At 41.2% G+C, this 21696-nt stretch overlaps 1 protein-coding gene across 3 annotated transcripts in view; it reads left to right on the top strand.

Annotated features, from left to right (window-relative positions):
- RORA (RAR related orphan receptor A) overlaps nucleotides 1–21696 on the top strand; it is a 351708-nt gene that overhangs the window by 71319 nt on the left and 258693 nt on the right. The window contains exon 1 of one of the 3 annotated variants that reach the window (XM_085070847.1): nucleotides 16299–16395. The exons of the other annotated variants lie outside the window; for them this stretch is intronic. Within the exon in view, the coding sequence (XP_084926973.1) occupies nucleotides 16347–16395 (49 nt within the window). The 5' untranslated portion in view covers nucleotides 16299–16346. Of the gene's footprint in view, nucleotides 1–16298; nucleotides 16396–21696 lie in introns of those variants that run through there. 3 annotated transcript variants of the gene reach the window in all.

Raw genomic sequence — 21696 nt, 5'->3', positions numbered from 1 at the left:
ATCTGGAGTTTGGGTTTGCATTATGAGACAGTGAAGGCTGGATGCAGGAGTTCAGTTCAGTCAGGGGGGAGTGGAGGCACCCTGAAACCACGAGCTCTTAGCTTGGGGTATGTGATGCACACCTGGTGATACCAAGGAGCCTTTCACAGCTCTGCATTGCTGCTTTTTCCAGGGTTTGGCATTACTTCTGTGCCTCAGGAACATAAATTGCATGCAGAAGGAGGAGGAAATAGGTGTTTGAAATATTCTATTGAGAAAGTCAAATGTTCAGCAGCTGCACTTCTTGCAAACATGCACATGTGTTCCTCTACCTGTGAGATACAGTCTGTAATTTTGTCCCATTACCATGTGTAATCGTATCATTGTTTTGAGAAGTTTTTACCTTTTTACCTTTTTACGGGTTAGGAAAAGACTCATTTTAGAAGGCAATCAGACTTACAGTAAGTGTTAGTTTGGTTGAAAATCCTATCCCATTTTTTAGGTAGTCTGTTCTTTCAAAGAAGAGAACATGGAGCTGTGATAAATTGCTCTAAAGTAAGAATTACTTTTATATACATCACATATATGTAGCCTGATACAGAGCTTTCTGTAAAGACTGAAAGAAAAATACTGGTGCTTGACACTGTCCTAGAACAGTCAGTAGAAACAGATCTGGTCGCTCCTCTTGCAAAATCCCAATTTCACAAGAGCTGTGTTCTAGGCTAACGTCATATCTTATTTAATGTGAAATTGCAGTAGCAAAGGCTTAAGAGCCTACAAGGAGAGTGTGGCTGAATTGCCTGCTCTTACTGTGCTGGCACCGTGTTCTAGGACCTGTTTTAATGAAAACAAGTATTCTTTATTCACAGATTATATTTCACCGACTGTGGTTTGGGTTTTGGCAATGAGATTTCATGGTCTGTATGTGGTCTGAGGGACCTCACTTTTGAGAAACCAGCAAAGATATTTAACCTGACCTTACATAAACTGCTGTCACGTGCCATAGGCCTGACCATGTTCTGAGGTGGGACAGTGAGCATTTAAAATGAATATTTAGAAAATCCTGGCTGATTTCCAGACACTGAAGTCTCCTGGTTTTCAGCACTGGCATGCTCCTTTGCTGGAAAGCTGAACCTGACTTTCTCTTTCCTCTTGTTTTTGAGCTGCACTTCTCCAGTCAGTGATTGTTCCTAGTGCCACTGTCGCTTTAGTTTTCCTTGACTGTCTTTTTGCTCATTTATCTTATTATAGTGCTTTAAGTATGACTAGACAATTTGCTTCTTTATGTGATGTGGAAATGTTTCATCTCTGCTTTACAAACACTGACAGTGCTTTTTGGCACAGGGATTGCCAGCCAGGCTATTTTTTCAGACTCCTAGAGGCAGCAAAGTTTTGAAACAAAAGTTTTCTTTTCTCATAGGCTCTGAACTTTCAGATTACAAATCACTTTCTACATGCTAATAAGCTTAGATAAGCAGAGTACATGTTAACACTGTTGTACAGATGGGGGAACCGAGATACGGGAACATTAAGAAACTTGCTTGAGGAAGTCTGTGGGAGCTGACCTTATTCTGCGAGAGACCCACGCACCATCCTTTTTCTTGTCAGATTCTTTCTTTTTACTTAGGCCCCTCCCTCCAAGAAGTCGTTGGGACATAAAAAGCTCTTTCGGATTCTATCTATGTGTCTATATTTACCTACAGCTATGATAATTTATTACACGGCATTCCATGTGGGACTGCACTGCTCAGTCAATCGCAGAGCGTTTTCCAGTTTTAGAAAGCAAGGGCTGCTTTGCTGGTGATCTGGCAAGCTGCAGTTCGGAGGCAACTGCACCAGGAAGCGAGTTCTGCAAAAAGTACAGCGGGTGTGTGGTGTGGAGCTGACTTGCATAAAGAAAGTGTTCCTTCACCTCAAGTACCCTGCAGGTCGTGAGCCTGCCTGTGCTGAGCTGCACACTCTGTCCTCGTCTTTAAATAAGGATCTCCAGTGTTTGGTACGGAGGAGAAATTGGTGTTATTCCTCTCCTGCAGGAGTGGATGTATGGAGTTAAACAGTATGGGGAACTAGACATTTACTATTACCATGGCAACTTCAGATGATGATTTATTAAGCCATATTTTTTTCCACAGTGGAGACTATGCATTTTTGTTGGTTTGAGCTCTCCAGAGACTGTTCCTTGCCACTCCCTAGTGTGTCCTTTTCTCCCATCCAATTCTTTGCTTCTCCTTGCTGAAATTACAGAATAATAGAAACATGTTTGTAGCAACCTTTCTGTCAGGCAGAGAAAGCTTGGTACAGTTTATGGCTTTCTTAATAAATACACTACTGCTGGTTACCACCTCGGACTGGGACACAGTTCCAATGACTGGCATAGCAATTGAAAGTAAAGGCAGCACCAGGGAGAGAGCTTCTCAAGTGCTAATAGAGCACAAGACACTGCAGGAAGAGGGGGGGAGGGCTTTTGGCCTGGCTAGGCTCTGTCTATTGATCTTTAACTCTCCCTGTTGCTTTTATTCCTCTGTGACCGTCTCTTCCTGCTCTTGACCCTGCGGTGGTTGTTTCCATAGTCACCCCAGCTGCCAATTCTGGGCCATTATTCCTACAGCAGTGCCAGCGCTCTCGGAGTTGCAGTGCCTCTTTGGCGTCCGTGACCTGCTCTGCTGATGCAGCTCAGCACAACTTAGCGAGTTTGGCTAAATCTGGCCAGTCTTGTAGTTGTAAGGTGTTGGCAGAGCGAGGGCCTCGATGACTTCTGTGCCCATGATGACATTTGCCAGCCCTTTTGTGTGTCAGTTCTGCAGCAGGGACAGCAGTGGGCTCTGTGGCTGCCTGTACCCAGCACATTGCAGCTGGCTGGGGATTGCTGTGCAGCCAGGCGAGCCTGCTTTGCTCAGCCTTTGGAATGCCAGCCCCACATAGCCCTGAGAAAAGGCTCCAGATGCAAATACAGGGGACTTGATAAATTATTCATTTTCGAGCTGCGTAGACAGAGTTTGAAAATCTTGAGGATGATGGTAACCAGGTCCAGCAAACAAAACGAATGGAGCCGTTTCCGCATTTAGAATCACGAAATGAATCTCTGGAGCAGAAAAGCTCTCTGAAAAATCTGTCATCTTATCATGCATCTGTCTTTATGAGCAGATAGTGATTTTTATGGCTCTAACCTCTAACAACATTAATCCGCATGTAATCATTGCTTATTTCAAGTCCTTGTGTCAGTGGGTTGGGTTTTTATTTGTTTTCATTCTTTGAAGTACAGAAATGTCCGCAGGATTCTTAAATAATATAGTTGTGATACATCTCAATGTGTAAACTAGTTGTCCCCTACCAGTTTCTGCTGGGTACTTGCCTATTCCCAGTCAGATTTATTCACGTGGTGCAGTTTCATTATCATTTGGCCATATTTATGATATTCTTTTTTTACTTGATTAAATCGTTCATTATGGGCTTCCTAATGTGATAATTATGTAATTATATGTTCGTGTATTTCAGTATTGATTGCATAAGTGTATAAATAGCTAATGCATAGCTTTGTTCTTCAATTAATACCCCTGAGTTAACTCCACCAGAAAGAGAATACATACCTACAGACTTGTGTAGCATGTAACCTGTACTCTTTCTGTAAATGCTTTAAAGTTATTTAAGTCTGTTTTATGAGAGCAGGACCCACAGCCCTTCTCTGGGGGAACATTCTGCCTATTTTTGTCTTTTTCTCCTGGGAAGTCTGGACTGCACTCTTCAAAGGCAGGGGTATTTTCCTGACTTTTTATAAAACATATTATAAAGTAATGGAACATAAATAAGTATAAAAGCATTAATGGTCAACATACTCTAAACATGTGGATCAAAGCCTTGCTAATATTCCTCAGTTTAGCAACATAAGGATATCTGTATATAGGGCATTTTTGGAAGTTTACATATGTGATTACAGCTCAATGAGTGGTTTTAGGTGGGAGGGACTGTCTGAAGTGCAACATTACTTCAGTTGTGCTAACATCCCCTTGCATCCTACAAGTATTATTCCACGCTGGTATTTTTTAAATTAAAGACTTAGCTGTAGAGGAGGGAAATACCATATATTCAAAGTCTTAACTGTATAATAAAAAATGGTTGCTAAACAACATATAAATTTCACCCCCACATCTCCCCCCAGAAATTCATTCTGTCATGCTGGACATTTAGGAACCATTTTTCAGTTTCAGCTAAACTGTGCTCCTTGCTATTGTGTGTGCTTGCAGCTGTCACACAGTCCTACTGTTTGACCTGTGCTGCTAGAATAATTCATCGCTCAATGTTCATTGCCAAAAGACAGTCATCTATCTCCCAGCAGTACTCATAAATTTGCCTGCCTTTCGGATTTTCACATAAAACAAAAGTTTGAAATCTGAAAACTGACCACGGACTAAAGTTGAAAATTCCTGTTGTTGTTGTTTTGAGGAAAGTCAGCACAGTATATTGCAATGATGATACAAAAATCCTCTTTGCCCAACTCACCAGCTGCTGCAGGGACACTTTCTGTAATTCAGTGCCTATTGGGCACATCAGAGATTTGATTCTGGCAGCTATTATACATCACTATATATGCCTGATGAAAAAAAAATCTGTGCTAAAAGCATCTAGGAAGCTGGAGAAGCAGGAAAAGGGACAATTCATTGGCTGCCTTTGCATTTTAAAATCCTTTTCTGCCTCACAACATGAATGAACTCCCTGGGTAACAAAGTATCTTTAACAATAACAAAGAGAAATTAAAAATAAAATCTTTAATAATAAAAGGAAAAGATTAAGGAAAACCCAAACAAGCCCAAATACTCCAGCCCACACAGGAGCCCCAGAGAATCACTGGCTGGACTCCACAGCAGGGTAGCTGCAGTCTGGATGTTATTATCATGTCAGAGCAGTCTCCTGGGAATTGCTGCTGCAAACTCAGAGATGCCTGGGGAGAATTCAGGTAGCCAGGAAGGAGGAGGGGGAAAAAAACCCAAGGATAAAATGGAAACAAACCCCAGCCCCATAAACATATTGTTAAAACTAGTGGCAGAAAAAAATCCTGCAAACACAAAAGGCTGTATTTGACACTACTGAGACACTACTGAATCTCTAATGGATTTCAGAAGGGAACTTCTATAATTATCTAATCTGACTTTGGTTTAACACCGACCAGAAACTTTTGTTCTGTAGATCCACAGATTTTTCTCTCCACCGTTGGGACTTCCGTGTGATTTGGTGGTGTTGAAACTCCTGCTGTAAGAACACCTCTGGTCACTGTGCTGCTGGTGCTGAACAGATAGTGGAAGTTTTAGAAAGATTGGGTTGCTTTAGCAATATTTGCATGAAACTGGAAAACCCCTGAAAGGACTGAGTTTAATAAAGGAAGTTTGCTGCAAAACTGGGAAGCCTGGATCCTAGTGCAGAACTTGTAGGCATCTGGCTTAGGGAGCATCCTCATTTCCTGCAGACAAGTCCAGTTCTCCATGTGTGGAACATGTTTGCAGCAGGTAATAGAGACAGGCTAGCTCTTGCAGTACCATTTCTGTTCCTTTAGTGGCACAACAGCCTCATGGCATAAAGCTCCTCATTTAAGTGACGGTGAAAAGAATAATTCAGGGGTGGAACAAATTTTGCTTTGCACTGGCAACATGATGTGGGATTAGTGAACAGACAGTGGGCACTGTCTCAGTCCTGTTCTCCAGGAAGGCATTCAGTGTATGTTTGCTGGGTTGGAATGTGGCTTATCCAGCCATTAGCAGGAACTCTCCCTTAGGGATGCTCAGGATTGTTGAGCAGGGAGGCATGTTCTGGAGCTAAGGAAGTCTGCAGTCACTTCCAGATGGAATGCAGGAATATACAGTGACTTGGCAAATACCTTTTAGCAATGACCAGTTTCTCCAGTGTTCTGAGTCCAGCTGAATTACAGGGATGCTTTTGAATCCTGCAGATAAAATGATGAAATTCACCACAAACAGCAAGGTATTTTCCAGTGATTGGAGTGGGACAAGGATTTTGCCCCAAACTGGTTTTTTGGATTTTTTCCAATGAGGATTTTTTTCAAGAAGTTAGATCAAACTCGGTCATATTAGCATGAGAGCAATTCATGCAAGGTAGGAAAGGTTGATTATAACAAAAGAGAATTATTAATAGGAGAATAATTTACATCAAGGAGATAGTGGGAGTAAAGTGAATTTTGATGTTTTGAAGGTTGATTGGGTAGGTGGGTGTGTTGACAAAAACAAGACAATCATGTCTTCTTCAGGAACTTAACAGGCTTCAAGGATTTAAAATATAATCCATGAGCTCTGTGGAAAGCACTCTTTTTTACAACAGTAGGAACACAGTATAATTCTTTTGTAAAAGTCCAGAATATAACTGAAGTTATATGCTAACCTTTGAGATCATGCTGTCACCAAAGCATTTGCTTTTAAATAAAATTTTTCTTTTAACATTTCTAGGTTTAAGCACTACAGTTCAATTTATTCATCTATATAACTTTTATATAGCTTCTGGAAACCTTCAGGAAAATATTCCCAGTTTCCAGAAAACACTTACCCTCTTGCAGAGGCATATGTTGTGGGACAATCTTTGGTGTGAATGATGGTGTGTTTCAGTAATATACAAATGCAGACAGACTCCTTCACACCGGTTTTGTTTGAGTTTTCAGCAAGTAAATCTTAAAATACATTTTTAATTTAGATAAACTAAAAGTCGTGGTATGACAGTGCTACTAAACAATGGCAACTTGTAAAATTATATGTGGGGGGAAAGCAGATAAATCAATGGCATGGTGGCTTTCTTGTACAGTTAAAATGTAAGTTCAGATATTAGAGGTGCTTTTTCACCTATTCTATGATATGGAGCAAGTCCTCAAGTGGATTCTGGGTTTTTTTCTCTTTTCTTAGCATGCACACTAGAAAAGCTGCATCTGTACCAAGGCCTTGCTCATATTGAAATGTAACCTGGGAAGTTGACTTGGTTGGAAAGCTCAGCAATCAGATCCTTCTCCACTCAGAGAGATGGTTTGTTATTTTGCACTTCAGGGTTGGTTAGATGTTCATAAAATCAGTGACTTGAAGAGATGAAGAAGAAATAGGAGCAAAGGCACCTAGAATGAGCATGTCTGCAAAAAATAGCAAAAGGACACTTAAAAATGAGAGGGCTGGAAAGTGGTACTGGGGAGGCATTGTGGGTCCAAGGGTCCTTCCTCCCAAACTTCCCCCGTTTCTGCCATTCTACCTTGTGCTGCAGAGGCTGGGGGAGCAGCAGTGTCCCTCTGGCATTAGCCTGCCCAGCCCTTAAGCTGGGTCATGGAACTGAGAGCACATTTTGATCTCTGCTCTTACTGCACCCAGGTTTCTATCAGCATATTTGTGGATGATTTTAGAGGCCTGATAAGATGCAGACAGGGCAGTCATAAGTTTTGCAGAAAAAAACAAAATAAAGTTCTTGTAGTGTTAAATTCAAACTGATTAAATCCTACACAGCTTGTGCATTTGAATTTTGTATTGAATTGCTATGTATTTCCTGAAGGTTTAGAGGGGGAAAAAAAAGGGCAGTTAAAGGTGTTGATGACTTTTTCTTGGCACCTTTCTCTGTTAGCAAATTTCTAGTCTCTAGACCCTCTTGTAGAGTACTAGAAAAAATAAGTTTGCTATTTGCACAGCATTTCAGGTTTTGGTGATTTCAGTGCCAACTCTAGCAGCAATCAAGCATAAATCTGAAGAGTGGGAAGCTTTGTTGACATGAGTGTCCCTTGCTCTGATCCAGCCCATGGTGTCCCAGAGCAGGGCTGAGGAGGCACAAGATCAGGTCAGGTGAACCCCAGTGGGAGAGGAGCTTTAGAGAGCTGTTCCTTTCCTGTCCCTGCCGAGAATCCCTGGGCCTCAGTGCACTCGGAGGTGTGCAAGAGGCGCACAGGCAGCCACAGGCTGGTAACAACATGGTGCTTCAGTAGGTTTCCTAGTTTAAGCCTTTGTGATAGTAATTTTCCATGTATCTCTATTTTTATTCCTTGGGGATGGTGAAAAAAACCTGAACTCCCTAATTTCTTAGACATTACACCTCTGTTTTTGTGGGTTCTTTCTCAATATGTAGTAAAAGGAAGCAGAAGGTGATTTTCTAGGAGAAAAGAAGGATGCTTATGCAGATTCACTCTCTCATTGTATCTGACACTTTCACTGCATCAAAAATGATATATCTTTTTGATATATTTCAGTATACCTGTTGTATTTCTTGCTAGTGGATTAGGCTGTGTGAAGAACTGACGTGTCAGCCAGTTGTTTTGCGTTTTCGTATTATTACTTCCGTATTACATTGGTTTTTGTTACATAGTTACAGTTGCAGGTCTTTCTGGCAACTATCTGGAAAGATATTAAAAATCAAGCCTGCAGGCATATTTTTACAGATATGTATTGCGGACATGGAGGTATTAATCCTTATTTATTTTTACAAAGATGTGCAAACACAGTCAGTCAGCCCAGTGACTGCTGTGCCTGGGGAAACCTCCTGGGATCTCTGAGGTCAGAGAGTTGTCACCAGTTGCCCAGCTGTGGACAGGTGATCTGCATGGGAAGCTCCCTTTGCTCTGAACACCACAGAGAGGGAGCAGCACAGTCATGTCAGCGTTGGTGGCAAATATTGCGTAATGCCCTTTGGTGTAATGGCCCCTGGAAGGATAAATGGAGCAGTCATGCTTTCAAGAGCTCAAATAAATAACTGCTGGCACTCGTGGAACACCAGTCCTCCATTTGGGAAATACCGCTTGATGACAGAGTTGATGAAAGGTCCTCAGACATCAAACACATCAACTAGAGCTAAAAAAAGCCATGCTATATATGGTCATTCCTCTCTTTAGGAATACATTCCTTCTGTTGTTCTCCTTTGCTTATTTTAGTCACCCATTTCATACCTCCTCTTCAACACTTGACCCTTCAAGATAACCAATCTGTGGTGATGATCCATATTTTCTTCAGAGAATGGGGAACCAAGAAGACTCTTAGTGGCTGTGCTAGGAATTCCTGATTGTTTTAATTACTGCTTTACATCAGTGCATCTTAACCTTGATGTGACAGATGTGATTGCTGGGTTCTGTAATGCATTTGTTTATGACAGAGAGTCCATGTGGTGGCAGGCTGGGCTCAGGGCACAGTGCTCTCCAGGGTTTGATCCGAAGCCCTTCTTGCTTCTTCCTGCAAGTTCTTTTTTTGTTGCAGCAGTCTGTGCACTAAATGCAGCTCTGGCTAAACTGCCTTATCTCAGACACACGTTCAGGGAGAATCACTGTGAGGTGCTACAGGAATTTGACAAGGATCAGGACTAGTTTCAACACTGTTCAATATTTTTGTCAATTACTTGGAGGAATCTTTCTGAGTTACTGCTGCTGCATTTCCAGGTAGCACAAAGAGTGGCAGAATGTGAGATAAGAAGGTCGTAGACACTTTACACAAAAAGCTCTGAAGTGTTTTTCCTGTTTAAGCAGAGGATCTAAAATAAATAAATGAACTTGCATAAGAAAAAGAAATCTTTCAGTGGGAGAAGACTCTGTCAAGCAAAGCAGAGATGGTCCTTTTGACTAACAGCTGGCCACAGGCTGCTAGTGGAGAGCTGTGATGCAATACTTGTTTGTGTAAATGGGAATGAGAGCTGGCAGAGCAACTTTGTCTGCTTATATGCCTGTGTACCTTGGCAAGACAATTCTAAAATAATTGCTGTCATTCTAAGATCCATCTTAGGAGGGACATTGAGGGTAAAGTTCAGAAAGTCACCACAGAATACTTGGAGTAGGAGCAAATGGTTGGTCTTCAACCACTTAGAGCATCATCTCTTACATCTATCAGTGAGAAATCGGGGTGTCTGTAGGGTAACAGTGTTCAAAAGTCTTCAGAGAAAGCAAATGCTGGCTACCAAAGGAAATGGGAACCAGTGGCTGAAACAGATGAATTCAAATTGAAGAAGAGATAAAAATGTTCAGCTCTCAATCTGGTTAAATATGGGAATGGATTACTGGGAGGAAGAGCTGCTGCACCATTTCCTGACATCTGCAGCTTCAGCTTGGATGCTTTTCTGTAAGGAAAGTTTTAATCAAACACGGTGGGCCCAGGGCTGGGGTTAATGATGTGAAATGCAATGACCTATGATATGCACGTCTTAGGATATGCAAGAATAGAACATCCCACTTGTCTTTTTTTAACTTCAGATTCTATGAATTGATGGATGTCTGCTAGTGATACAGCTTGAATAACTCTTTGTACTTTGCCCTAATTCTATAAGTCTTTGTACAAATTTTTCTCATTATAATCTTAAGAATACCTTACACATTATTCTCTCAGTCTGTTAGCTACTATTAGCAGCCCATGTGAATCCAGCCATTGGTGTTGTAAGAATTACTTGGGAAATAATTTCACTTTCTCATGCTGGATTTTGATAAGGTGGAGGTAATCTTGACTTTTAACTCTACATTCTTGAAGATAAATGTTGAGACATTCAACTTTTTTCATGAGAAAATTATAAAAAGTCTCAGCGTTCAAAAAATATAACTCAATGCTTGTGTGTTTAACAGCACAGAGTGCAGTACCTGGTAGCTCTGGAATTTTCTGTTCTTTGAAGATCAGGTATTGGTCCCTCTAAAAAGCCTGGCTACTGCAGGGGGACCATCTGTCTGAATTTGGGTTTGCTGTGGTCTCGCAATTTTCTGGTTTGTATTTAAAGCAACTGTCTATTCCTGTTGCAGCATATGAGATATTATATCCAGTGGCTGTTTTTTTTATATTTAACATTTATGGGAAGCAAGAACAGCTTGTGAGTGTCTTCACAGAATTTCTAATGTGTGAAGTATTTTCCTTTTGTGATTTAAAAAAAAAAAAAATGATGCAGTGTAACTTATTACTGGCATGCTTAACACTATTTTGTAATGTATTTTTGTAAAGAGTCAAAAGGTAATTTGCACTCTTGAATTCGGAAATGTATTTGCCTCTCTGAATATAAATTTCATTCAACAGTATACCATTGTCTCCAAACAAACATTCCAGCATAAATTATTTTCTGAGTAATAAATTGATAAAATCATGTGTTTATGTCTTCGGTGTTTGACTGTGAAAATGTAATAAAATACTGGAGTTTAAACAATGTGGGTTTTTTGATCTGTGACAAGTCCTTAGAAATAAAAAAAGAAGACTGAGTGAAGGAGGGGATAAGGCCAAAAATACTCTGATAATGTTATACTTTGTCCTCCCAAACAGCTTCTCTAAAGTGGGGAAATATTTGTCTATAGTACAGGATAAGAAGTGTGTTAAGTCCAGTGATGCTGACTTTATTAATTTAAATTCTGGTGCAGGCTGTGCAGTAATGCTAAAGATTCCTTGTGTATCTGTATTTGAGCCCATGGTCTCTTTCAAAAGCTGCATGATGAATGAGTTATATGTACCTAACACTCATTGGAAGAGGAATTGTCACTTCACAAATGGTGTGGAATCATACAATAGCTGTATGATTTGTATGCTTTGGTTTCTGTGGACTTCTGTCTGATACTTACCTCGTTGGTCTGCCGAGTCCTTGCTCTGAAGTTGGGAAATAAAAATATAAATGCAGGATGGAATTTCTCTTGATGTTACACAGTGACAGCAATTTTTGCTGATAGAATTGCAGAAAGACTATTGCATGTCCAAGTGCAAGGTCTCTTGGTCTTTGGTACTGACTGGTGGAGCATTCCTGCTTCTCTAAACTTTATTTTAGAATAGCTGATAAAAAATCTGAAAGAAACCCCCATTGAGCGCCATGTAAAAATAACTTATTCAAGAAAATTATTCAATTAACATGCAAGCAAGAAAAAGCTTCCTTCAGGGAGTAAACTGTGATTCCCCAGGGTATGCAAGGGAGAGGAAGAGGCATCTTCAGAAGTGTCTTAGTTCCCAGGCAGGTGCTTTGTCTGTGGGGATCAGGACTGGCCTGAGCCTCTTGCTTTCAACCTTCTCTCTCACCAGCCATGGTAATGCAGGAAGAGCAATGGGGAAGAAGACTGGGGGAGATGTTTTTGCTGTTAAGTGGTAGAAACAGGTATATAATCTTCTGTAAATCACAAAGATGGTATTAAAGAGTGTGCATGGTAGTTTTTTGGGGTTTTTTTTATTATTTTAAATCAAATGCTGTTTCTGAGCTCCAAGGGCTGACAGCTGTTCTAGTTTTGCTTGGGGATGTTTTCACAATGTGGATTAATCAATGTTATGAACTGGGTCCATGGGGTTTTGGGAATGTAATTGGTTTCAGATGACACTTTGCTAGTCAATCTGTGAAACAGCCGAATGTTGACACAGCTGAACAATTCCAGCTGTTTCCACTCACCCCTTCTTCTCTCCCTGGATGCACCAGCCTTTTCCCTCTCTCATGTCTCTCTTTCTTACTGTGACTTTGTAAAATAAATTTGGGATTGCAGTTTCTGTCATTTGTCTCTGCTTTGGTTTTGTTTCTTCCCAGAATAATTTCAAAATGCATTATTTTAGGTACGTTTGTTGATGTCCATTTTTATCACTTTGAGCCTAATTTGTTATGCAGGCATTAACTCTTTAGAAGCAAATTTAGATATTGCTTGAAGGCACACTTTTGTCAGATAATTTGTACAGATAATTTGAGAAGTTTGAAAATACTTTTACCTTTGTTGTGACAAACCCACCTCTTGGTTTAAGAAAGGTAACAGAGAAATGCAGGTGAGCAAAGGCAAAGTGGGAGGACTGTGCATGGAGATGTGCTGCAGACCCTGCTGCACTGGTGCTTTGCTTTACCTGACAGCCTGATGACATTGCCATGCTGGGCATCCCAACCATAATGACACGAGAAATAACTCTCCAGAAGGAAGTGGCTCATAAATTGCCTAGGCCATTTATACTTCTAGAATGAATTCTTTTTCTCTTCCCCCATTTTTTTCCCTCTTGTATGATAAGTATAGGTAAGCCCTGAATATGTTGTGCCACCTGCATCTGGAGTTTTTCATATGGTATCAGTGTCTGTTCTTGATTTGCAGCAAGACAGAAGAAAAGAGGTGCAGTGCAAGACAATGCACATTCATTTTCCGTGGTATTTTTTGTGCTAACAGACCTTCAGGACACTTTGCAGCAGGGACTACAGAATGGGGCTAGGCAGTTGGTCCTTGGAAATGTGTGTGCTCAGACACCTACACACACTGCACAAAGATGGCCAAGGAGCTGATGGGGTGGTCTGGCTTTGTTCTGAAAGCTTTGGCCACTACCCCTCTGGTGTGAGGCTGCTGGATGGGTGTTCAGTAGTCACTACAACGGGGGCAATTTGCTGTTTAGTACTGTTTTCCCATGAAGGAGTCGGATGGGTTTTGAAGGATGTATGCTCTCTCCTGTCTGTGTGGCTCTTCCGATGGCAGACTATTCTAAATTAAAACTGATGTGTGAAAAATTCTGTAACAAATCTGCTGTTTTCAGACAGCAGTCAGCTTTGCTAACTTTTTGAAACAGCAGAATGCACCCACGTGTGTTGAGTCTTGTAAATCCTCTCTCTTGTATTAAAGGAGCATGTAATGGAATGACTGATCATGTACCTTCCACATAGTATTGCTAATGCTTTACCTACAGAGGGGTCTCCTTGCCTACTATGTCTGCCCTATTTAGAAAAGGGAAAATGTATATTGAAAACATGGTAGGAAAATGGCACCTCTGTGAGTATCTCTCAGAATTATGTTGCACTGAGAAAATTGCAAATTTGTGCAATGCAGTTTTCAGAGAAAGTCTTGATGTCATGAATTCCTGTTTGTATTTTTTACTACCAGGGTATTCAATAAGAATAACCCATTCTACAGACTTTGTTCTGACAGTGAACACTGGGAGGGTTTTTTTCATTTTTCGTGGGAAGGGTGACTTGGAAGGCATCAATTCAGTACCTAGAGCTAAGCAGGCCTCAGAGGCCCCCTTTATATGGCAGGATAAAGCTTTTTAGATTTTTCTCGCTTTTTCTATCTTTGTCCCAGAGATTCTGGATTCTGACTAGCAGTTCAGACCAGTATTAAAATCCTCTTGTTGACTGAGAGCTAATTGAAAACTATCATGATTTTTCATTCTATAATTTCTAGAATCTCTGAGAAACCCTGGACTCTCTCTCTCTCAGGACTGTAGCATTCTTTCTTCTGGTCTGTTATTGAAGACCAATTTTTTCCAAAGCTAAAGGCAGACAGCTGTTGGACTTTAAGCAAACATTTAAATGCCCTTGCTACTTGTGCGTGTGACTTGAGGTATATCCCAGTGGTAAACTGGATCTTGTATTTAATCAAAATTATATTTCAGGTGAGTTGGGATTTTGTCTTTCTCTGCTGTACCAGCCCACAGCTAGTTCTTAGTTAAGGAATGTCTACACAGAATTGAGGAGAGAAAAGTGAAGGCTAATGCTTATATCAATTCAGAAACAAAATGACACTGTTTCTTTAAACTGAGCAGACATTAAACGCATTGAGGACATGTATGCTATTCACTCTAATGTTCTTTTCATCATTCTTCAAACAACCCGTAGAGGTTTTCTGTTGTACAATCTTTCACAAATCTTTCTTTGTATCCCTAGTTCTCTTTTGTTCTGTTGAACCACCAAAGGGACAAGGTTCTTGGAAAGACAGAGGGAATGCACACAACCAGTATGGTGTGGAAAGCCTGCCTGTGATGTTATGGGGCTGAATTCATACAAACTTAGAGCTGCCACAAGCCCAGGTTTTCTCAGTGTGTCTCTTGTCTCCCACTGGGAATTTTGCACATGTAGAAAGGAAGGAATTTTGCTGTGGTTTAGGATTTGCAGATCTGCACGTGCTGGATCAATAGCACTGCCTGATGCTGCCTCTGCTCAAGTCCATGCCCGTGGATACTGTTCAGGGAGTGCAGTGCATTCAGTCCAGTGCATGAACAGAAAAGAACAGAGGGTAGGGGTGTCCTGCTCAGAAATTTGAACATTTGGTAACTTCCCTTTTTTTGGAATGTTTTATTGTTTTCATATCAGAATTTCAACAATCTGTTAATTATTAGGCATTTTATTGTATCTTCAGACACACTTGCAGAAAGAAATATATCTTAGGCCACACTATGTTGGGTTGTGCTTTGTCAGGTTAGTGTCTCTGGCTGTAAAACCCAGAAAGTTAAATTAACTATTCCAGTGTTCTGTGTTGCAATCTCTGGCCTGCAATGTAAAGAGCAGGTTCATCAGTACAACCTACTCTGAGTATACCTGCCATGGACATGTGAAAATTCCTTCTCTTTCTACAGTGGAATATCCCTGCACTATCCATTTTTACCACTTTGTTGTTCTCTTCCCACTAAATTATGTGGTCATCGGTGCCCACATACCCTCGAGAAGCTCTTCCAATTGCACAATTTTCAGAAACAGGAGAGATTTCTGAAAAAGTTTCTATTAACCAGTCCATTTCCAATTTAGTCTTTGGTAATTCCAAGTCACCAGTTACTTCAGAAATTAAGGCAGAGCCATACCATCCCCACAGTCCTAGAGGCAGAGTTTTAATCTGAAGGTAGGAAGAGTCATTTCCCTGGCTGCTGTGCCTCCTGTTAAATTGCTGATAGAGGTGTGGCTCTGAGAAGAGCAGAACACCTTCCATCCACGTTTGCCCACAATTTGTATTCCTAGGATTGGGGCTTAGCCTGTAAAATGTTTTGCCAGGTCTGTGTTTTCCTGTGTGTCGTTCAGTCTGCTGCTGAGCAGTGGCCCTGGGGACTGTCACAGCAGTAATGGGCTAGAAGGCATCAATAAAATATTTTGTTGGTGTGCACTCGGTTGTGTATCTTCAGACATCAGGCTTTTAGGAGTGCAGGAGTGATGCTTGACAGCACAGCACTGTCTAATCACACATTCACATTCCTGATACCCGGATGCCTCAGAGAAGCCTTCACTTCCATGCCTTCCCCCTCACAACCCACAACGTGCCTTTTTTATTTTTCCACAACAGAGGCTGATATAATCCTCATATCTTAGTTCTTTTCTTTTTTTTTCTTTTGTGTGTATGTGTTTCAAAATAAGTTAGAAAGGGACTTGATATGTATCAAGGAAGCTGGCTGATGCTCTCACAAGCCTTTTTTCAGTCTCTTTTGCTGCCCTCTGGAACGAGTACAGCAGCAAGGTGCACAGATCCAGGGTCAGGTCTAGAAGTTTCTGTGGAAGCACTGCTCTGATAGCTGTGTCCCCATTGATCTGGTGTCAGCTGCTCCTCGTTAGCTGATTGCCCTGATTGCCCTGACCACCCTCACCTGTGCCTGCCCCAGGCCCTGCCGGCATCGCCTCACGAGCTCAGCTCCCCAGCCTCTGCTCCTTTCTCTTAGAATTTAGCAATTCAGCCACAGCCCTTCCTCAGACAGTGACAAGAAGAGATAATGGGACATAAAGAAAAAATTCCAGCCTTGATCATATCATCCTGTGCTGGTAAGTTGTTGACATTGTGGTGTGCTATGATACTAAATTTTTGACTCATTGGAAATGAGGCTTGAGTCATGAAGTCCTAGATTTGCCATGTTTTGGGGAAGTTTTTTCCTTTGGGTTTTTTTGTTTGGTTGGTTGGTGGTTGCTTGCTTGGTTGGTTGGTTTTTGGTTGGTTTTTGTTGGTGGGGTTTGGTTTTTTTGTTTGTTTGGGTGTTTTTTTGTTTTTTGTTTATTTTTTAGTAGTAGCTCTTCCTCCAAAGAGGAAAGATGAAAAAGCAGTTCAGAGGAGCAGATAAGAGTAAGTTGCAATTCCAGTTGTTGTGCAATAAAAAGAAGAATTAATGTAGATGGTAGGAGCTTTGGCTGATGTTTCAGTGTGTGATTCAGGAGGTATGGTGACAACAGGCATCTGTGCTCTGCTGCTGGAAGTTTGTTGGTTTTGCTTCAATCCACTCAGTCAACACCTTGCTCATGCTATTAAGGTGATTTTGAGAGCTTCACTGGTGCATCAGTGAGCATTTCAAATGAAAACTTTTTCAAAATGTCACAATTCTGCGTTCAAGTAGGATAAAAACTGACAGTTTTGATGTTAAACTTAACTGTTCAGCCTTTTAATGCATGAAACCATATCCTACCTCTACTGTGGCATCACAGACTCTGAGAAAAAAAATGATCATCAGAAAAATCTTTGCTGCATTGAAGTTATCATTGATAGAGATGAAATCAAGGTCAAGATACCACAATGTGTGGGAGGAAGCTGGGTGAGAATTAGCAACTTCATCTAAGGCTTTATATCTCAGCTCGCTTCCACGTTGTCTTTCTTGCACTGTCTCTGAGTGACTGTGAAAGAACCATGAGAAATTGTATCATATATATAATTTTCCCCATTATGTGAGATCTCAGGATCTTTTTGAAGATAAGTTCAAATAGATTCAAGCTGATTCAGAAAAGAGGCCATTTAAGAATTCTTGACTTTTTCAAGTGGTTCACTTCATTTCACATTGCTCTGGAAGGAGGTGAGAGATTTCCTCCTGGTCGAGGCTCCTCACAGGCTGTGTAAGACATTGGTTTGTGAAGGAAGTTCAAGCACAGCTGAGCTGGGATTGTTCTTTATGAAGAAGTTGTTATTAATTTGAAGGCAGCAGCAAGTTTTCCTTTTTTATTCTCTTCTCCCTCTACTTTCTGGCACGTTCTTTAATAGCCTTAGCTATAAAATGTCATCAGTGTATGTCAGACACAAGTTCCACTGTCTCTGGGAGGCTGGGTTTGTATACTGGTGTGGAAGTAATTTGGGTGTTACATTCTTATCTGGTCCCCTCTGAAGACCTCTCTGTTGTCAGTCAATCTGTGTCTTGGGTCATGTGTGAGAAGTGTGGACTGTTGTTTCCTTGTGCAGACCTCAGACCTTTCCTGTTCAGAAAGTCAGTCTGTGACCCAAATCCCAGCAAGATTCGGGGCTGTTCCCAGTTTTGCTGTTTACCACTCTGCCATAAATCCCTTAGGGAGTGTGCTGCTTCTCCGAGAGCATAGGGTTTAATAAACTTCATACAACAATTTCAACATTAGAAGCAGGGTGTCACATTTCCTTCTTTCCTACTTGCTTGTACAGTCTTCTGTGGATGTTCTGAGCCTCTCTACATGTTTTGGCTCTAATTTTGGTTTTGTTTCTTTCTTTACTTGGCCTAGTCTAGCCTTTTGCCATAGCCCATTTCCATAAATAAAGCACTTGAGCTGTTAGCAGAAGGAGGTGTTGACTTCCCAGACAGGTGCCATACCTGGCAAATTTAACCTCTTTCTGTCTCAAAGTAGTTTTCTTCATGGCTTTATTGCTGAAAGGTGACGCAGGCGGCCTGAGACTGCTCTGCTGTAGTTGTCAAGCAGAGCCAGGAGGAGCAGCCCAGGGTCCCTTTGAGCTGACTGACCTGGGTTTTGCTGCAGGTGGAGCAGAAAAGCCTTGCTCTAAAGCAAAGAACCAAACCCCATCTCTAGCACCCAAAACATAATGCCTTGTGGAGAGAGGGCTGTGTGGTTTAATTCAGTAACAGCTCACATTTGGTATCATCACTCTGAAGGAGAGCCCTGTAAATAAAGGCTGTTTTTCTATCACTCAGTGTGCTTTGTAACCTTGTAGGATCCACCATTTTGCTAACAACAATTTGAATTTTTCATGAGTTCAGTGGTCCCAGCTCTCTGGGTCAGGGGCTTGGCACAACCAGGGGTGCCAAAGGTGTCCTCTTAGAATAGGGGGAACTGCAAGCCCAAAACTGGGCTGCCATTTCTTGTTGTGCCCAGAGCATAGAGGAGGGTCAGGAAGGGATCTTACTAGGAGTACTTTCAAGAGGGACTTGACTCCAGCAAGCCCCCAACTCAACACCAGGAGAGCATTTAATGTGTGTACTTGGCAGTATGGGCAAGAATATTCAGTGTCCATTAATTCAGTTGTTTGAGTTATTATACAGGTACTCACCTTTTCTGCAGCCCTTTGAAAGGCTGATATTGCTCTTTTCTTTCTCCTTTTTTTTTTTCTGGTTTGTTTATTGCATAACTCCAATAGAAAGAAATTCCTAAGGCATGAATGCTAAAGAGGAAGGAAAGAATAAGTGGTGCCAGTTAAATTTTCATGTATTTATGCCTTATTATGGCCTGACAGTCAGAAATAATATTCTTTTCCTTTTATCCTGATCTTCTCTTTTGACTGTGTATTAAAAAACCACCAGCAGTAACAAAGTGTAAAAGATTGAATTAAATCCTAGTTAAAATGACTTCACCTTAAATAGTGGAATATCTTAGATCTCTTTCTCTTCCTTTTTTCTTTCTCTCTGTCTAGTCTACAGAGACTTGGCAGTCTCAGATACCCTTGGGTGTTCAAAGGTAGATCAGTCTGTGGCAGGGCTGCCTTTGATGTTTTCACCTACAAAAATGTCACATCACAACTTGCTCTGTTATTTCACATTGAATGTGAAAGATTCACTAAAAGGTTAATTCCAAGTCTTGTTGAATTTTATACCATTAAAGTCAATGCCTTTTCAAGGATGCACCTAGAATGGTTTCAGAAGGATGAGAGAAGGGGCTGGTTTAAAGTTCCTGCTGCAGCTACAGGCACTGGGTAACTGTGTGCTTTGGGTGCTTGTGGGAGCATAACCCTCCTGCAAGAACACTTTGCCCTCCACTCCCTGGGGAGAAAGAAGAACAAGGATTGCTGTGGATACTTTAAATAGCACTACATCTACTACAGCAATACCTTTACCTACTTGTGCATGAGGCCCTCATTTGATTTGTGTTCAGTCTTGGAAAAACAAATGTGAACAGAGAGAAACACTAATGCACAAATTTTTTGTGTGAGATCTTGAATAATCCTGAATATCTGTTCTGATTTCTGGAATGAAGTGTAGAGTAATTACAAATGCCTGAGTGAAATATTTTTGAAACAGTTTTACTGTTTCTTCCCCTGCCCTTCAAGACTCGTGTCTTGAGGCAGTGCTGTACCTTTGTATGGGGACTTTCCTTGTGGATGCAGTAGATCTTACTGGAGAAACCTAAATGTAGTGGATTTCAAACATTATTTTGAGCAAGAAATCTGTTTTTCTAAGAGATTCTTCAGTTTGGAGAAAAAGACTTGTTTATCAGTCATACCACAAATATTGCCTTTGAAAGATTTCTGAATGGACACGTGCTGAAAGAATAGGAAATAGAAGTTATGTTTTAAATTGCTTGGGGTTTTTAAACAATTGCCAAGTAAGTAATTATATTTTCTGTTTTCTCTTAGTACAGTGAAACCTTAGTGAGGGCACTTAGAAAAGGAGGTGACCTTTCTCCACCCCTCCTTCTCTTTAGCAGAACTCAGATATGTCATTTAATTGGTTACTGAGCTCGATGCTCTCCACCCCCTCTTCCCCCACAAATAATTCTTGCAAGTGAGCAGTGAGAAGTCAGGTAACTCGCTCCAGTGTCCTCACATTTGTCGTGTAGGAGAGGCTGGGATTACGTGCTTTGTCAAGCTGTGTTCTTAAAGATGTGTCACATTTCCTACCGTTTTAACACAGGAAATGTCTCTGTCACCAGGCAGCCCTGCTTTTCTGTGCATCCCCTAATTGTGTGTGAACTGAAGGTGCAGCTGGAGAGCATTTCATATCTAATTGGTGTGTGAGAGCTGAGGGCAGAAAAAACAATTAGGAAGTCATGGTCAACTTCAAGAAGGGCCATAATTGAGGCAGAACTGAAATTAAAAATTGGATTGCGACTGAGCTGAAGTGGAAAGGATGTATGGAACAAAGCTGTAAACAGAGAGCAGCTTAGGCTCCAAAGTTCCACTTGCTGCAGTGGCTTCAGAGACCCAAGTGCCTCAGGGATACCTGATGAGCAGCTTAGCTTCCCAAGCCCCTTGGCATTTTGAAGAAATGTCTGAGAGTTACTGTGGCTAAATTTAGTGTGTTATAGGATTTTGGTCATCCCACTTTTAATCAACTGCAGTCTATTGATAGCCTTGGAATAAGGGCTAACTGCTCTATTCAGCTCCCTGGTTTTGTCTTCATTTAGCAGCAAGTAAAGAGGTAGAGGTGCTAGGCATACACTCGAGTGTTATTTTAGATCCACCTAGTCAAGAGTTTGAAGTAATTCAACAAAGGAGTTCATTTTACTGTTCAAACTGTAACAGTTTCTGTGTACACTAAGTGATAATGAGGCCATTTAAAAATCCTCTTCTTGCCACTTCTAATAACAGGATGTAGGTTTTCTAAGAATGTATTAAAATGTGTATCACAGCAGCTCATTGCTGTTTTACTGTTTGGCTGATGGCTCATAAACTCTGGTAAGTTCTAATGCTAAAAGGTTATGGTCCAGCCTGTCACTTTTATTGTAGCATATGTGGTAATGGCTGATTTTTATCAGTGTCTTAACACTAATTGTACCAATATAAACTTGGCTGATAGCTGTGCAAACAGAAGGGTGGTGTGTATGACGAGCCCCTGCGTCAGAACAGCGCGTGAGGTGCTCAGTGCAGCCCTGGCCTGAGACACAGCAACCTGCTGGGGCTGCAGGCAGGCACAGCTGGTGGGCAGAGCACACCGAGAGCACCCCTGAGCAGCTAGAAAGCAAGAGCTGCCTGCTGTGTAAAAAGAGATTTTGTTCCTGCTTTGTTTTTTCTTTCACTGTTATCTTTGTGTCAGAGGAAGACCACCGTATGTGTCATTTTGCCAGGTGTTTATTAAGGTGGTGTGTCAGTGTTTGCATAGGGGAACTCTCACGCTGCTGGGAGAAGCTGGGAACTAATGATTTAAAGTTGTTATTTGGGAAGCAGCTGGCTAG

Source organism: Lichenostomus cassidix, chromosome 10 (genome assembly GCF_008360975.1).
Source record: "Lichenostomus cassidix isolate B80296 chromosome 10, HeHo_3.0, whole genome shotgun sequence".
Classification (NCBI taxonomy): Eukaryota; Metazoa; Chordata; class Aves; order Passeriformes; family Meliphagidae; genus Lichenostomus; species Lichenostomus cassidix.
This window is presented reverse-complemented; position numbering and strand designations above follow the sequence as displayed.